The sequence below is a fragment of the Sesamum indicum genome, linkage group LG2 (assembly GCF_000512975.1).
Source record: "Sesamum indicum cultivar Zhongzhi No. 13 linkage group LG2, S_indicum_v1.0, whole genome shotgun sequence".
In the NCBI taxonomy this organism is placed as follows: Eukaryota; Viridiplantae; Streptophyta; class Magnoliopsida; order Lamiales; family Pedaliaceae; genus Sesamum; species Sesamum indicum.
The window spans coordinates 17,621,717-17,638,963 of NC_026146.1; the positions used below are offsets into that span (position 1 = coordinate 17,621,717).

A 17,247-nucleotide genomic window follows, 5' to 3' on the forward strand; every position below is an offset into this window, starting at 1 on the left:
CGTACTGCTGATCATCTCAATATTTATCAGCCCATTGATTGGTAATTTTGATACTGGTTGATAAGCAGTTGCTAGTTTATCTTTATTTTAACATTTTTTGCATCAGCAGAATTGGTTCTTGCAACCGGATCCATTCCGTGCGTCATAGCGGCAATCACGTCTTAGGAGACCCATCTGCCTATCCGCTTACGTGGATTCTTGGCAATTTGTCTGAAGCCTTGGCTTCTACTTGAATTTTTTTTTTTTTTTGTTTTTCAGAAATTTAATTTTCACCATTTCAAATTAATTCCGTGCAACTATTATTTTATAACAAATCATTTTTCTTTTTTGGTAATTGTAAACGAGTCTCTCTCTCATTTTACTGTGCAACAATTCTGAATATTTGTGGGTCACATCTAACTTTGAAGCAATTAATTATCATCTTTTGTTATTTCTTTCTTAAATATGATCATATACAAATATGAGGGCATAGATTCAACTTATATCAGATATGTAGATATTTATTTTATTTTATGAAAATTTATTATAATTTCTTTTAATTATTTTATTTATATTAATGTATTGATCAATATATTACCTAATTTGTTAAAATATTAATATAATCATGTAATTATTATTTTAAGGAAAAAAAAATCGTATACAACTAAACTTATCAATTAGAAATTTATTTTAGAATCTACTTCTCGACCTAATTTAACTTGTGATGGACCACTCCCCGTCAATTCTTTTACATATTATATTAATCCATAATTCTCTACTATTAAAAGAATAATAATAATAAATAACGCAAACCCTTGTCGTTGATCAGCATATCCAATTTCGCGATCAAAATTACGAAAATCACATGACAACCACCAACCTCTCATTCACATTCACCAAAATTTGTAACTTTGTGAACCAACTATTTACAAATTTTCGAGAATATCCATGTCTCCTGCAACAATAAATTACAATGATTTCTGGAAACAAATTGCTGGAGTCTGGAGATAATCAAAGAAAATCGATGGTGTTTTATAAATTTCAGGGAGGAATATGTATGTCAGGCTTCCCTTCACCAACAATCTCTATCTACACATTGTACAGTGAGAGACAGGTAATCTTGAAAGCAATGACAACCTTAATGTAAAATCTGTCGGAATACAGAAGAATATGGATATTCATCAACCGTAGTTGCCGCCTAGCAGCAGCTTTCTGCTGGCTCATTATGTTATGTGGTGTGGAATTGTACAATTATAAGTGTACCACATTTGAGTCCCAACTGTAAACACTAGAATATTGAAGGAGGCATCATGCCCCCCATGTTTAGACAATCTCTCTTGTGCTTGTCACAGTGCCCTTTTGACCTTTTTCATTCTGCAGCCATGAATAAGCTACTCAGCAGAAATAGTCAAAATAACAAGTAAAACAGGCTATACGTTCAACTCAATTAAATATGCAATTCAATGAATAGTCTACGAGAATGAAGTTCTACGTTAGCGTGAACTAGTACGTAAGAGAGAGAGAGAGAGAGAGAGATTTTGACACATAATATATGGAAAATAGAAAAAAAATTGTGATGAACAATGTACGCTTCAACTATGTTGAAAGGATAGCAAGATACTGTCAAAAGTGTCTCCTCCCACACAGAGACGTTGGACATTTAGCACTGTCTGTCAAGGATATGAACTGTTGACCCTTACAAGAAAGGGCAGAAACAAATGTAGCTTCAAGGGGTGCTAGAGGACACATTATATCAGTCTCCTGAAAGAAGCCAGGTATCAAACTTTTGATTATCCTCAACACATATCTTATGTCAAGGCTAAATGAAAGTAAAACTTATGATGGTATCAGAATTTGTTGTCATCCAAAAGAACAAGAATATAGCCTCACTGGAATTCAGGTGATACTGATACATATATAGTCAACCCGTCCCATTAATTCGTTCTTGAAACTCTGTGGGTTCAACACACATCTCAGGTATGATGCTAAGAGGGAAGCAGTCAATATGATGCCATTATTTGGAGATGTTGAGAGTTGCGCTTGTTTCTCCTCCATTTGATCTTAAAGGTCTTCTTGTTTTTATCACATACTATGTACAAAATATTTTCTTAAAACCCATTAAATAACAACAACAACAAATGACATGGAACAATGTGAAAATTACATATTGCTTTGGCAAGCATATCTTAGAAAGTGAAGACCAATATAAAATTTTAACATATGAAATTAATCTGCTAGAATCGTGGCATCTAGGATGTTCTTCATTTGAGATAGGTTGAGATTTGACAATAAGCTGCTAGAGTCTTGCAATACAATGCACATGCCATTTTAAACAGACTTCATTATTGATTTCAGAAACTTCAATCTGAAACGAAAAGGACAAACCATGTTCTGTTTGTAAGTGAAGGATATCATGCTCTGTCCTGCTCATCCGTGATTGACAAAAGGGGGGCTTTTTCACTGGTTGATTCACAACTTCTGGTCAAGTCGTTCCCAATCACCTCGACTTCTTTTGCCTTTCCCCACATCACAGAGTAGAACCCCATAACAATGATAATGGAGCCCACCAAACTGTACACATATTAAATGGTGAGAGCCTCCAAGAGAAGATCGTAAGGAGGGAACACATAGCAAGAATGGAACCCAGTATTTGGTTAGATATGGGGGAATTCCAGTCAGAACCAGAGTCAACCGAACCAGACCAACCAAATGGCAAGTCCATTACACTAATAATGTGATTGCTGTACAATCTGAAGACTGAGCAATATAGAACAAGTGCAATGGCACTTGCTATGTAGTTGATCTGGTGTAGCCAAACCTGGGTGAGTGAAGTTTCCATCACTTTAAGTCCTGATGACATTCCCAATGAAGAAACTTCAGAGTAATTGCATGCACCTTACCTTCCAAGATACAGAACATCGCCCAGGAAGATAGTACCCAGTACAGCTGCTATAACGATGCTCAGTGGATGGAACATAGCAACAAAAAGAGGACCCCTTCTATGCAGACACCAAGTAGTTACACTTACCTGAAATGCAGAACCAAAAATTCCCTAGGGGAAAGAGAAATGGGCTGAATTATGTATTCAATGAGGGAAATAGTACATGGGAAAAGTAAAGTAGTTCCCTTATCAATATCTGCAAAGTAACAGACCAATAATCACTTTCTAAGATCAAGTACATCATATGAAACAAATGTTCGCATCTGATGGATGACTCGTGAAAAGTTTGCAATTTAGTGAAGGGGAGGAAAACTATACTGGTGAGATAATTAAAAGTATACAGGAAAACTAAGAAGCTCACATAGCATATTCAAGAAAGAGAATAGAGATCGCATTGCCTAAAGTTGAGATAGCATTAAGTTGAATTGAACGTTTATTGCCTATCCTACTATGACATTGCTGGTCCATCAACCTACCGAATACAGAACAGCAATCAGTCTGATATTAGGTTGCAATGCCCAAGCACTTAGGTCTCTATCCACAATCAAAGATACGACTGTGGACAGAATGGCGGCAAAGAAGCAGTAAAAGAAGACTATAATCAGCTCTGCTGGGTAATTCTTAAGAATTGATGCCTGTAAAAGAAATATTAATAATTGATCATTATAATATGCAATAATCACATAAAAAATGGATATCATCCTCCATAAAAGAAAACTCCCCCTATCCTTTTTTCTTTCTTAATTGTTTGCTTTCTCTTCCTCTCTTCATAGTCTTTTATAAAATATACCTGTACAATTATGAAGCCCGATGAGACAACACAATCTACTGTAAGGAATAATCCTCCAAGTATCCAGCTTAATTGTGGTATTTCCATGTGCTCATAGTGCAACTTAGAAGATGCTTGGCGAGTCATGATTTGAGGGCCCTTGTAAAGAGTTACAACAAAGGCACCAGCAATTGACACAACAGTTCCAGTAGCTTTTGCTAGAAAACTTGAGCTGCGACAAGCTACCTTTTCCATCCTATCAAACAGCCAAGTGAAGCTTATGCAATAACTCCTTTAATTTGGAGACTAAATAATCAATATTTAACATGCAAACAGACAGCATAAAGATCTAAGCTTTAATGAGAGTGACATCCAATAGACCAAATAATATTCCACATGCAGTTAACTAAAACTATATGATCGAAATTTGAAAATTTCTCCAAGAAGTAAGCTATGACCTGATGATAAATTGTAAAGGGGATGGGGGGCATTAAAAAGTTTCTGTTGAGAGTTTAATGACGACAATCGAAACACAACTTAGATATAGAGCAGAAAGATTAAAGACACAAAACTAAGGTTACTGAATACTAAGGACAAAATAGAACACTCTTTTGAGAAAGATGAAAGAAACAGAGAGGCACATGAAAGTGAGACATCATCATCTCATCCATCCAACCACTAGGGAAACTCATGTTTGGGATTCCGTCTTTGGCGAATGAAATAGCCCAACCAGTGATCATCTGTTTGGTTCTAAGTGCACAGGTTTAGCTGCATTCTGGATTCTTAATAAGGACTTCAATCGGAACAGAAAACTGCATTTTCAACACCGTAACTACCAAGGATGGAAAAGTTAATGAAATGCTAGGTTATGCGACTTAGGTGCAAAAGGAAAATATAAAATGCTAGATGATCTAGGTTTGATTATATAATATGATCTTTCAATTGAGCCTGTTGATCTTTTTCTCCTTTTCAGTACATATTTAACTGTGTGAATGACTGAATTAAACATACCTGGCATTGATATAACTATGTACAATAATTTGCTAACTGTTCATTCCAAAAAACTAGAAGGAAATATAATTGGTCAGATTTCATACAAGTATACCTTTTCGAGCATGTCCTGCATAAAATTTTCATTGGGGTATTTCCTACAGAGGAGAAAGAGAAAAACAAGGAACATAGATCTTAGAAGCCCAAAACTGCTACTTCTGTAGTATCTTGTTTGATATTCTTGTTATACAATTAAAAATACCAACATAATCAACAACCAAAATAATCGATACATTTATATACCAAACATAAACGAAAATACCAGTAGTTAAAAGACTCTATATTTATCATAAAATGGAGCACAAAATCAATATTCTCTCCATGATAACCACAACTCGGTATAAGCACCATAACTCAGAATAAAAACCTGAATATGACAGCAAGTATGAAGGTAAATCCTGGGATGAGATTAAGCATTGCTGAGGCAAATTCAGCAGAAGTGTAATTAATTCCAGTATACCCCGTCAGCTGCGCCAAGCACCTAAGTGATTGCATACATACACCAAAAAAAGCAAAAAAACGTCTATTAGAGCTTCCTTTAATTACATGAGACGAAGTGCTAAAACAGAACCTGATCAAACAAGGTTTTGATCTAAAATGCATAAAATTCAGCACACCTTATTTTCTTTATGAAATTGATGAATCGACACTGGAAATGTCTCTTAACAAGCATCAATTTCATTAAAAAAGAAAAGGAAAAGCTTTTCCCCAAATTCTCCGAAGAAAGGCAATTGCCTTCACTGGTCACAGTTCAAGTGCTCAAAGAATTATCATTCATAATTGATGACTCTCTACATAGGAATGCGGTAAAGGAATATAGAAATATACCCAAGAACACCTAATGAAAAAAACCCAGAAACCAACAAGAAACTCAGTGGAGGCCGGTTCGATGACCTGCAAAATCAAAATTCATCACATACCAATATCAAAGACACCCCCACCTCCCACCCCCCATCCTCCAAAAGCTAATTGATACCTGTGAACTAAAAGAGATAAAGGGAGGAGGATAAGAGCGGCAAGAGCATTGGAATAGGCAACGAACGTGTAATTAGTCATTCCAGTGGCCATGGCTCTTTTGCTGATAATAATCAGACCCACCTGGGCAGTTGTGGCCAGTACCATCCCCACATACGGCGCTGCTGAACTCTCCAGAAACCCCCCCATTTCACTTTCACCACCTACTGCAACAACCTCAGCTCCACACACTGCTACTTGTTATCGCACTCGCTTATGGATGTTTTGGGGCCACAAATAACCAGTCTTCCTTCCTCGCCCATGTTACTCTTACTAATCCCACTAAATTTCTAAACCAATTTTCCGCATGTTTTTCAATTATTGCAATTTGCATGTGCCAAACAATTAAAATATACAAAATGATGAACAAGATTCTTTTTTGTTTCCTTTTCAACAATTAGATGTGAAAAATGTCTCTACTACACATTCAAATCATTCAGCCCTCCACCTACCGCACACAAAACCCGGAATCTTGTTGGGTCCGCTGAATAATCGATCCTACACACAAGATGGACCAATTTAGGCCCAACACTAATGGGCCTCCAAGACCGTGGCCCATTTGATTAGAGTCGGTGTTACATACGCTGACCAACTTAGGCCCAATTCTTTGATATTATTCGATCCTGTAGGCCCAAAATTAGCGGGCCTGGAAGATCAATTGCCTACTGGGCTTATTAATAAAGTTATCAGACTGACAAAATTAGGCCCAATGCTACATAATATGATAAGACACAAAATGATGGCCCAATATAGGCCCAAGTCAAGCCCAAACTTTGTGGTCTTGGGTTTGTTTAATAATTTCATCAATCTAACCAAGCCCAACATAGACCCACCAAAGTGAAACAGGATTGGCCCAGTCCACCATTTGCATGAAAGCCCATCTACTGAATAATGAACCAGCCCCAGGCTTTTCTCAATCGTTATTTTGAGGAGATGACAAGTTGGAAATAGAAATTTTGCCCCCAAAAGCAGAATCTGTAACGTCCTCCAACCAAAAGCTGGAGATTTGATCTTCAAATCTCAGAGATGCATTCATTCATCACTATTATTGATTGGTAAGAAATATATATAGATAGATATGTGAATGTGGAAAAGTAGTGATGATCGGTTAGTTGGCAGAGCACATGCTCCAGTATGGGCCGAACCCTCCAATCACCACTAATGCTTTCAACACTACTCCATCTCCTGTTCAACTTCATCTTTATCTTCAGAAATCACGCATATCTAATGCAGTTTGAATTTTTTAATATTTCAAATTTAGTATTTATTTCATTTGTTCTTTTGAAAGGAAATAGATGTATATTAACTAGTCTCCAAATCTAAGACCAATAAAGGAATAATTGTTTAAAAAACACGTAAAGTGCCCAGAACAAAGACACCAGCAGAACGAGCGAGAGCGTGGGCAACTCTATTCCCACCTCTACCAACCAAATGAAAACAATAAGAAAAACTAGACACCAAGGACTTAATATCTTGCACTGTAGGACCAATAACAGAGAAATCCTCAGAGCTAGATTGCAATTTAACCACAGACGACTTACTGAAGTTCGCAACTTGTCCCTAGGCCTAGCGTAAGTTCCCAACAAAATCGCAACACAGTGATCACATCCTCGCTCACCTAACTGAAAATCAGAGTATCATCTGCGAATAATAAGTGGGAAATAGGCGGAGCCCCACAGCATATCGACACTCCTTCAGCCTACCATCATCTCTGTCTCCACAATAACTGAACTAAACACCTCCGTACAAAGGAGAAATAGATACAGTGATAGAGGATCACCTTGACGGAGGTTCCGTTGGGGAATGTGGGACCCAAACCGTTGTCCATTCACTAGAAAAGAATAACGAACAGAAGAAACACAAAACATTATAAGCTCAATAAATCGGGGGGAATACTAATCTAATCAAAACATGCTTGAGAAAGCCCCACTCGACCTTGTCATAAGCCTTACTAATATCAAGTTTGAGCACCATATGACCCAACTTCCCCCAAGTTTTGTTCCTCATGAAGTAATTTAGTACATAGGCAATTAGAATATTATCCGTAATTAAACGGCCAGGAACAAACACAGCCTATGAGGGTGCAATTATAGAATGAAGAAGGGGTTTCAGCCTATTAGCAATAGTTTTCGATGCTATCTTATATAAAGCATTGCATAGACTGATAGGGCGATATTGAGATAACGAGACAGGTCTGCGACACTTAGGGATAAGCACAATATAGGTATCATTCAAAGTGGGAGCAATTGTAGATGATTAATAAAAAAATAGAACGCAATGAACAACAACAGATTTTACGTACTATCAGTAGCGTTGAAAAAATAGGGGATGCATACCCCGGGGACTTCAACGAGACCATTTGAAACAAAGCACACACAATCTCCTCCTCCGTGAAAGGTCGAGCAAGATCCTACACTGCCGTCTGGTCCAACCTACCCATAAGATATTCCATCCCTCCCTCCATCTCAGTGACCGACGGCCTCCCAAACTCAAAGATCTTGGAGAACTGATGCTCAATTAATTGTTGGAGAGCAGCTGGCTCCTCCACCATCATCCTGGAGTCTCATAATAGCATCCGTTCGACGCCTTGAACTCGTCTTTGCGTGGAAAAAGGAGGTATTTCTATCCCCCTCTTTGAGCCAGTGCACCTTACCCCGTTGTTGCCAATAAATCTCCCTACGTGCAAGAATCGCCTCCAGTTGGTTCCTCAACCTGTCTTCCCTCTGCCTGGACGTCGTTGAGATTGGACCCCCATGTAATTTACGAATTTGTTCCTCCAATTTCTGAACCTGTTTGCTGCCCAAGTGGGGAAGGGAATAACTCCATGTTGTAAGCCTCTCTCGAACACGTCGATAGTTTGTTCAAGGTCGTTTTTGCCCCAATCCCGTTCTCAAAACTGGTTCAACACTTCCAAATAACCTGCTCGCATTCCAGCTCATGGATCCAATGAGCTTCAAAATTCCAATGCCTATCTCCACCCACTACCATTTTCCGCGACACAACTGTAGAAATAAGAATTGGGTTGTGGTCCGAGTAAGAAGACTCCAGATGTTGAAGTCGCAGGGAAGGATTAAGACCATTGAGCATTTCCATAAGCCCTATCAAGCCTTTCTCGAAATGTGTCTGGGTCCATCTGTTTATTTTGCACCAAGTGAAGGGAAAACCCTTAAATCATGAAGACCAGCTGACAATAAAGCATAACAGAAATTCTGAATCTGCTAATTGGATCGAGCCGACCCCTCTAATTTCCACAAACCCTATCAATCCTTTCTCGAATTGTGTCTGGGATCATCTATTTATTGCGCCAAATGAAGGGAAAGCCTAAATCATGAGAACCATAAAGCATTCCAAAAGTTCTGAAATCTGCCAATTGGATCGAGCCTGCCCCCCTAATTTCTCATTCTGCTGCAGAGGTACGAGCGCCGAGAGCCTCAGCGAGTATGGGCATTCTAGATTGGTGAGCGCAAGGGCACGCGGTGCAGCGCAGGGAGGTATTTAGATGTCGCGCTAGCGAGTTTCAATGTCGAGGACGCTATACTCTGATATGAGAATTACATTCCGCTACAAGAAAGAAGAGCACGCCTGTGATAGTTGGTATCAGAGCCTCGTTGCCTTCATGGGGCGAGGCGAGTTGAGAACTTGGAGAGCAATACTCCCAGTCGACAAGTGGCACATGAGCTCTACGTCAGGTAGATGCGAGTTGGCATCAGTTGAGACCATCAGTTGAGACAAGATCAGACTGGAGTGTGATGGGATGATTTTGGGGACGTCTGCCACAGAGAGTATGTTGGGTAGAGTCAACCACGATCATGGACTAACCAAATAGCCTAGAGAGGATAGACCAAGTTTGTGTCGGCCTGCACACCTCAAGATCACCATATATACCGGTAAAGCGCCAAATGTCACCCTCAGACTCAATCTAAACAGTTGTGTCGATGTATCGCCCTAGGAATGTCTAAATCTGAACAGATACAGTCTTGTCCCAAAGCAATGCCAATCCCCCATTCTTCCTTATGATGACACTCCAATTCCATAGCATCTAACCTCTGTTTTAGAACTCAATACGACCAGTAGAACACTTGGTTTCGACCAAGAAAACTAAGGAGGGTTGGTGCTTATGGACCAAATCCTCTAGTCCGCGAAACTTACCAAGGCTCCCCAAACCCTTCCAGGCCAGCATAAGGCACTCATGGAGCTTGGTATGACTGCCCCGCAGTCTCCAGCGGAACATTAGTGATATCTGCCAAGGGACAAGGGTGTGGGTTAAGTTTTATATCAATGTGGGCATGGTCTATAGGGCATAGAGGTGGAGTATTGTGTTTGCGTTTTCCTAAGGTAGGTGAAGGTTGAGACTGCTTTGGGCTTGGGGCTTTGGACTTGAGGTGGGAAGAAGGGGTCGGTTTCTAGACGGCGATGTTAAAATTTGAAGTGTGGAGAACAGAATATTTTCATGGTAGTAAATTAGAGAATGAAAAGAAGGAAAAACTAGACTTTATTCATCTCAAACTCAAGTTCTTTATTCATCTAAACTCTCTCGTCCTAAAATTACAAAGATGTGAAACTATATATAAAGAATAGAGTTCTAGCTAAAGAAGAAAACTAACTCACTTTGAACTCTAGTTGGCAGCAGACTCAACAAAAATTAAATACTGGAATACTAATAAAAAATAAATACTGAGAACAAAAGGATAAGTACGAGTAGAACTTGATAAGTACAACCAGAACTTTCAACAGACGGCAGTGCAAGTGAATGTGAGTGGAAAAGTAACTAGTGGGGGGTTCGGTTGGGGAGAAATCCCAAGGTGAGGGGGTAAAGAAATGGAGTTTGGTGCAGCATCCCTCGAGTTAGAGGAATACTCCTCAAGGTGGGATACTGTATGGGCCAAAGGGGATGTACAAGGGGTAGGCGGGATGTGCTAAGAGGGTGAGCGGGTTGAGGAATTCTTGCACGTTATCAATAGGAATGAACCTTTCACCATGTCTAACCTCAAATCCAAAAATATTGAACCCTCGACGAGGAGAAAAAACTCTATCCTAGCTACTCCAAGATTGTTTTCGAGCAAAAGTGGCAGCTGTCGGAGGCCTAGAAGGGCCAGATGAAGGAAAATTAGTCCATCCTTTGCTGCCCAGTCGGAGGAGGAGCCCTCAACCAGGGGCCAAAAGGCGTATTCTCACCGGGATTAACAAAATCCTCCCTGAATTGTAACTCACAGAACTTTGAGATGTGACCCAGGCATCCACAAAGATAAACGGGAAACATTCATACTGAAGTAAAGAACCTGCTCATCTGCCAACACAGGCCGAATATTCAGCAATCAATGGTGTGATATCCCTAGGATTTTATAAATAATTGAAGACTAATTGGTGATTATTAAGAAAATTTAAATTTTGCTATAATAAATTATAGGTTGACATTCAAATATATTAAAATTTGAACGGAGTAAATTTGAGCTCATTATAGTAATTGAGAACAAATTATATAAATTAAATAAAATGAGAGACGTAACGGTAATTTAACAAAAGTTTAAAATTTAAAAAATAAATAATATAAGAAAAATGGGGCAGCAGCATGCGGCCACCCCATGGCCACCTTCTTTTGTTTTTAAATATATACACGTGTGAATCATTAACACACACATTCTTTAACACAAACTCACACAATTAGATGGGTTAAATTTCTTTTCTCTCTCGGGAAAACGAGAAAGGTATGAAAATTTTAATTTTTAATTTATACTCATTTATATAATTATATTATTTAATTTATTAAATATAGTTTATATTGACCGATCTACTGTTTAATCAAAAAAAATTATGAATTTGACTATTAAAATTAATGTTAAATTAAATATCTCAGTTGATTTAAGAATGCTATAGTTGGGTGATTAAATTACTAGTTTTATTAGATTTAATTATTAAATTACTAATTTTATTATATTTAATTATTAGTTTAGTTAATTTACTCAGTTGCATCGGGCCTATTGACTAAATACATTTACGTATTGGTGTTTAATTATATTATATAGTTGCGAGGAATTGATAGAAATTAATAAAAATATTAGAAAATTATATTTAAAAAAATATGATATTTTTATAATAATTTAAGTTAAAAATATTATTAAGAACGATAGTTATAAAGATATGAGGGGTTTAATAAAATGAATTTGTCTGAGTTAGTCGATAAATTAAATATATACTGGAATAATGTAGAAAGTTTAGTTATTTAAAAGAAAATGGAACGAAGGGTTGAATTTCAATATAAATATAATATAAAAAAATTGATGGGAAATATATGAATATAATATAATATCTTATTTTAGAATTTACAATATTTACGAGGTATTGATTATATATATTATGATTTACTATAGGACATGATGATAAAGTGACAAGTTGAGCAGCTTTTCGAGTTAATTGAACCGTTTTAAAATTTAAGGTAAGTGTACCTAATAGTTTATATATATATATATATATATATGTGTGTGTGTGTGTGTGTTAATGTAATAAATTGATTGTTGGGTTTATATATATACTTATATGAATATAACATGTTCAATGTTGGATTTATAAATATATATATATATATATATATTTATGCGGATATAATATATGCAATGTTTATATACTTGATCGCGGATGTTGACTGTTGTAAGAATTACCTTTATAATATTTATGAAATTGCTATTATGTGTTTAATTGTGATTGTGTTGCACGGATGTTGGGTGAATAAATGATTCTATAACTGAATGTAGAATGAAATCGAATAGTAAAGCTATTGACGAGAGAATAATTATTACATGAAATTGCATGATGAAGTTAATGATGTTGATATTGCGAATTAAAATAAGAGATGACTTACCTAATTGGGAGGGAGCATACTACAATAGCTTATAATGATAGATTAATGACGAGATGTGTGCTGTCATTAATCAGTAGAGATAATGTGACATATCATACAAGCAGTGTGTTGTATGATATGATTGATGATGGGATATCATACGAGTTGTATGGTGTGTGGTATCAGTAATGATGGGGGTATCATACGAGTTGTGTGTTGTGTGATATCGAGCACTGATGTAGGTCGCTCAAAATTTAGGATTCCCGGATCGGGGTCGCTGGGTCGTGATCGCTGAATCCTTCTTTCAAGTTACCTGAAGTGGATCCTGAGAACACAGCAAACGTAAGACTAGCCGAGAAGCCCTCGGCGATGGCCTCCGATGCTTAAGTTAGAAAAGGTGGGGTCGAAAATGAGATCGAATTAGAGCGTGAATATGGCGGTAAAAGTAAAGTACTGAAAACGTATTTGAAATATCATAAATGAGGGTATTTATACTTGTACGGTACCCTCTATATGTGCGACACGTAGCCCCAATGAAAGCGGGCCACGTCACCCCCTGTCAGACCTGCTACCGTCGTTGTTGCTCCTGTGCACTGAGGCCCACCTGCGCAGTCATAGGGAGCAGTCATAGGGCGCAGGTAAATTGCCAAAAATAGGGGGTACTTCTGTAATTATGTAATTTTCCTCATCAAGCACCTACTCCAACTTCTCCTAGTCCGAATCCATCTGTCCCAACGACAAGAGAGGGCACAAGTCCACCCTATGCGAGCGTGACCACCAACAGCGCGGCCGCCCGACCTGTGCACAGAGTAGAAAGATGGCGATGAGTAGAATAGGAAGAAGATGTCCCAAACACAAATGGTGACAAAAATTGAAACCCGAAAGAAAAAGAAATCGAACAAAATTAATCGAGGAAAAGCGAAACAGAGGGAAATTAGGAACCCATCAGCGCCGGAACTCCGATTATTAGCGAGCATATGAACGATGGATGAAGCCCTCCAAGCCAATGGTGGAAGAAGAAGCCGTAGAAAAATTGAGAAGAAGACCCCCATGCGAGGGAAGGTCTCTCATAGAGAGAGAAAATTTTTTATATTTCATTTCATTTGTATTCTATCTTAATAGATAATCTGATTTTCAAGGATATAAAAACACATACAAATTCTAATAATGTTTCAAATTGTTACATGTTGAATCAATTGAAATGTACGTAATGGATGAAGTAGTTAGTCGTGTGTATAGGGCCTGGGTACGTAGCTGTATGCGGGGGGCGAATTTGTCTCCATCCTAATAGCTGCATTAAACGTGGTCACGAGGGCCGCGCTTATATCAGTTATTATGATCGGACATGCACGCGTGGCCACATTACTACTTTACCTATTCTTGTTATTAACACTCTCTCTCTCTCAACTTCTCCGTCTCAACACTTTTCTCCCCATTTATTATAGGAATAATTACACTATGATAATAAATTAATTAGTGGTAAATATAAATTTTTTTTGAATTTTTTTATTAATAATACTAATTTCAGTAAATTTTAATTAAACAAAGGTTTTATTTGTTAGATAAAAATAAATTTCAAAGTACTAGATGTAATTTCCCAAATCACAAGAAGGTGTCCGCACTCTATAAATACTTATATTTATGTTGTGGGCCCAACTGTTCTGTTCAAAATGTGGACATCAAGAATCGTACCAAAAATTTTGACGATCTATTAATGATATTGAGCTTCGATCCATATGATTAATTATCTGTGAAGAAACGTGATACAGATAATACTTACAACCATGTGATGTTATATTTCGGCCTAATCTAATGTCGTGTTTTAAAAGTTTTGTTAGTTATCAATCATAAATTTTCATTTGATAGAATAAATATTATAAGATTCATCAACATAAATTATTGTTATGGTCTGAAGTGCAAAATTCCATAATCTTCATAAAATCGTTAGTCGTCTCAGTAATCGAAAATCACATTTCATATTGATTAGTCCAATGTTGATTTTAGTATCAATTATCTTTTTAACTATTAAGTCATTTTCCATAGGGTGTAGTATTCTAACAATTACGATTAAATTAGATTAATAAATTAATTACATTCTTAATCAACTTGCTGCTCGATGTTGGTGGTACCGTTGGTGTGATTGGAAAATTTAAATGGAGTAAATTAATGAAATGACACCAGATTAATATACATATATATCTTAATTAAGAGATCATGAGATTAAGAGATGTGCATTTGAGGTAACTAGGTAGTAACTACGTACGTACATCATGTGCAATCATCCATGTTCTCATCACGTGTTATCCTATAATTTTATGAGCTGTGTGTCGTTATACAATCTTGAATTGAGTGGTGATGATGGTGTTCTTGTCTTCTTTATGCTGATTTAATTGGTATTAATTGGCATCGCAATTATACTCACTAAAGTCTCTTTTTCTGTTCCAGTTATGTAATATATAGTCCAAATTGTACTTTCACTCTCTTTGACTACACTTGATTCCTTTTTATTATAGGTTAGACAAAGATTACTAATATTTTACAAAAAAAAAATTATATAAATTTTCAATTTTTTCCATTTAATATTTTTATATAATAACTTTATACTTATAAAAAAATATATATAATAATATTAACCCGATTTCATATATATATATATATATTATATTTATTCTTTAAATATAAAAATATATATGAAAATGTTAAATGAAGAATAAAATAAAAAATTTATAAAAGATTTTTTGTTGATATCAGTATTTTTCCGTCAAAATCTTAATGGAAGAGGGTGGGGACGTAAACGGAGAATATTTGAAAGAAAAGTATTTAATTTTAAAATTTTTTAAAAGAAAAGTGTAATTTGTTATTTTTAAAAGGAATTTATGTGTAATTAATATGCAGGCGTATGTTTTAGATAGTTGACAGTTGGCCATTACAGTGGAGAAGGGAAGAAGTGGAGGAGGTAGTTGGAGTCCAGTTATGGCCATAACCCATACATGAGAAGATCTGAGTGTCAGAGACAGACAGTGCAGATAAGCTGCAGCTGCTGGTACAAACAAGAACCGCAGAAATTGAAAAGCTGAACCCCTTCACTGTTCTCAGTAATAAAACGACAAAAAGGGGTTCATTAACTGAAACAGCTCAAAAAAGTTCCAAAACCTCCACAACCCACATGGCCACTGGCAACTCCAACCCCACCCCCCAACGCTTCACTCATTTATACCTCTCATATCTTGCATTACAACAATAAAATCATCATTCAACTTACACAAGATAGATATATATATACTACCTACTGTTTGCAATTGATCATTTCCGCAGAGCAATAAATATATATATATATATATTATTTATGGGATGCAATAGAGGCAAACAGATGAAGAGGTTGAGAAGAAGAAGTGATCAGGAAATGGGTCGCCCGTCGGTCCGAATGAGGGTAAAGAAGCTGCAGAAACTGATACCAGGAGGCCAAGGCTTGAACCCTGATAGGCTTCTGCTTAGAACAGCAGACTATATCTTGCTTCTCAGGCTGCAGATTGATGTTTTGCAAACTCTTTCTCAGCTCTCAGACTCTCTGATGACGGACTAATTAATGCTTCTTCTTACTTCCATGCACCCCTTAATTTTCGTCTTGGTCCAAATTTTGAACATTTTGTGGTGTTAAGTTTACTGTTAATTATGATCACTTACCTGATCAGAAAGTTGGTTTCATTTTGTTATAGTACAGTACTTGTGTTCGCAAGAACCACAATTACCAAAGAAGAAGAGAAGGGTTCGCAAGAACCCTTTGGATCATTCCTAGAACAGGGTTTTAACGTAGTTTTGTTGATGGTGTAAGCTTTTATCGAGCTACTATTACAGTGTTGAAAAGATTCTGGGGGAATCAAAGTTAATTTTGGGGGATTAATGTTCTTCATGAAATTTTTCCTTTTTCTTACCTTTGGATTCATAAACATTATCATTATATTGCAAGATGTTGGAAATAAAGCACAATTATGAAGAAAACCAAAGAGATCATTCACTGTCATAGTAAATGAAGTTCGTAAAAGAGATTGTGTACATAAATAAAAATTGTCAAACTCTCATGTAAACAATTCTTCATTCTTCAATAACGTGTGTGTGTGTGTCTATATATATATACGCTCTGTGAGAGTGAGCTATACGGTTCTCACAATTCTCAATCAAATTTGACCACCTTATATGAAGCATGCAGATTTAATGTTGGGCCGCCCAAATGGTTGACCCATTGACTGTGGGCTCTGATCTGTTCTCAAAACATTCATGATACTGAGGTGTATATTTGGCAAATAGAGCCCAAATATAATTTTACAGTGTCTCCTTCGTTGTCATAACCAAGATATTTGAACATTCTTTATTTCTTTCAAGACATTTTAATGTTCTGATATCTTGGTCCATTTCAAATTCTCAAGTTTCTTTCTTTTTCTCATAATTATTCCTTTCCTTTTTCCTTGTTGTATTGCAGCAAGGTGGTGCGTACTCTTGATTGTATTTGTGCCACCCTCCTCCCTAATCCGGTTAAAGCTGACAGCTAAAATTTGGTATTCAAAGATTATAATACACAGAGAATAAACTTTTTCATATTTCCTGAAACAAAATGGGATTAGTGGCTAATTAAGCCTAAAAGGATCCAAATCTTAGAAGTCA

General features: G+C 36.8%; 2 protein-coding genes and 1 long non-coding RNA gene across 5 annotated transcripts; 1 reads left to right on the forward strand and 2 right to left on the reverse strand.

Annotated features, from left to right (window-relative positions):
* Nucleotides 988-6,146, reverse strand: LOC105156592 (WAT1-related protein At3g28050-like). 3 transcript variants are annotated; one of them, XM_011072765.2, is made up of 8 exons: nt 5,716-6,140; nt 5,568-5,633; nt 5,107-5,220; nt 3,711-3,945; nt 3,397-3,555; nt 2,880-3,007; nt 2,365-2,550; nt 988-1,353 (listed from the first exon to the last, which is right to left on the reverse strand). In XM_011072765.2, exons 1-7 carry the CDS (start codon nt 5,901-5,903, stop codon nt 2,391-2,393), a joined length of 1,050 nt encoding a protein of 349 aa, XP_011071067.1. In that variant the 5' UTR covers nt 5,904-6,140; the 3' UTR covers nt 988-1,353; nt 2,365-2,390. The 3 variants fall into 3 exon arrangements, with proteins under 3 accessions (XP_011071067.1, XP_011071065.1, XP_020547525.1); XM_011072763.2 differs by having other exon boundaries at nt 2,880-3,031; nt 5,716-6,138; XM_020691866.1 differs by lacking the exons at nt 988-1,353; nt 2,365-2,550 and adding an exon at nt 2,564-2,797 and having other exon boundaries at nt 2,880-3,031; nt 5,716-6,146.
* LOC105156593 lies at nt 12,537-13,755 on the reverse strand. The gene is made up of 3 exons (XR_847365.2): nt 13,531-13,755; nt 13,289-13,386; nt 12,537-13,192 (listed from the first exon to the last, which is right to left on the reverse strand). It is a non-coding gene; the product is annotated as an uncharacterized LOC105156593 (long non-coding RNA).
* Nucleotides 15,865-16,485, forward strand: LOC105156768 (transcription factor PAR1). The gene has a single exon (XM_011072985.2). The coding sequence runs from the start codon at nt 15,935-15,937 to the stop codon at nt 16,169-16,171; it is 237 nt and encodes a 78-aa protein (XP_011071287.1). The 5' UTR covers nt 15,865-15,934; the 3' UTR covers nt 16,172-16,485.

Coding starts and splice junctions, on each gene's coding strand:
- LOC105156592 (XM_011072763.2), bottom strand. CDS start 5,903: ATGGGGGGGTTTCTGGAGAGTTCAGCAGCGCCGTATGTGGGGATGGTA. Junction 3,946..5,106: donor ATACTTGCTGTCATATTCAG/GTTTTTATTCTG, acceptor GCTGTTTGATAG/GATGGAAAAGGTAGCTTGTC. Junction 3,032..3,396: donor TGATTGCTGTTCTGTATTCG/GTAGGTTGATGG, acceptor TCTTTCCCCTAG/GGAATTTTTGGTTCTGCATT.
- LOC105156768 (XM_011072985.2), top strand. CDS start 15,935: ATGGGATGCAATAGAGGCAAACAGATGAAGAGGTTGAGAAGAAGAAGT.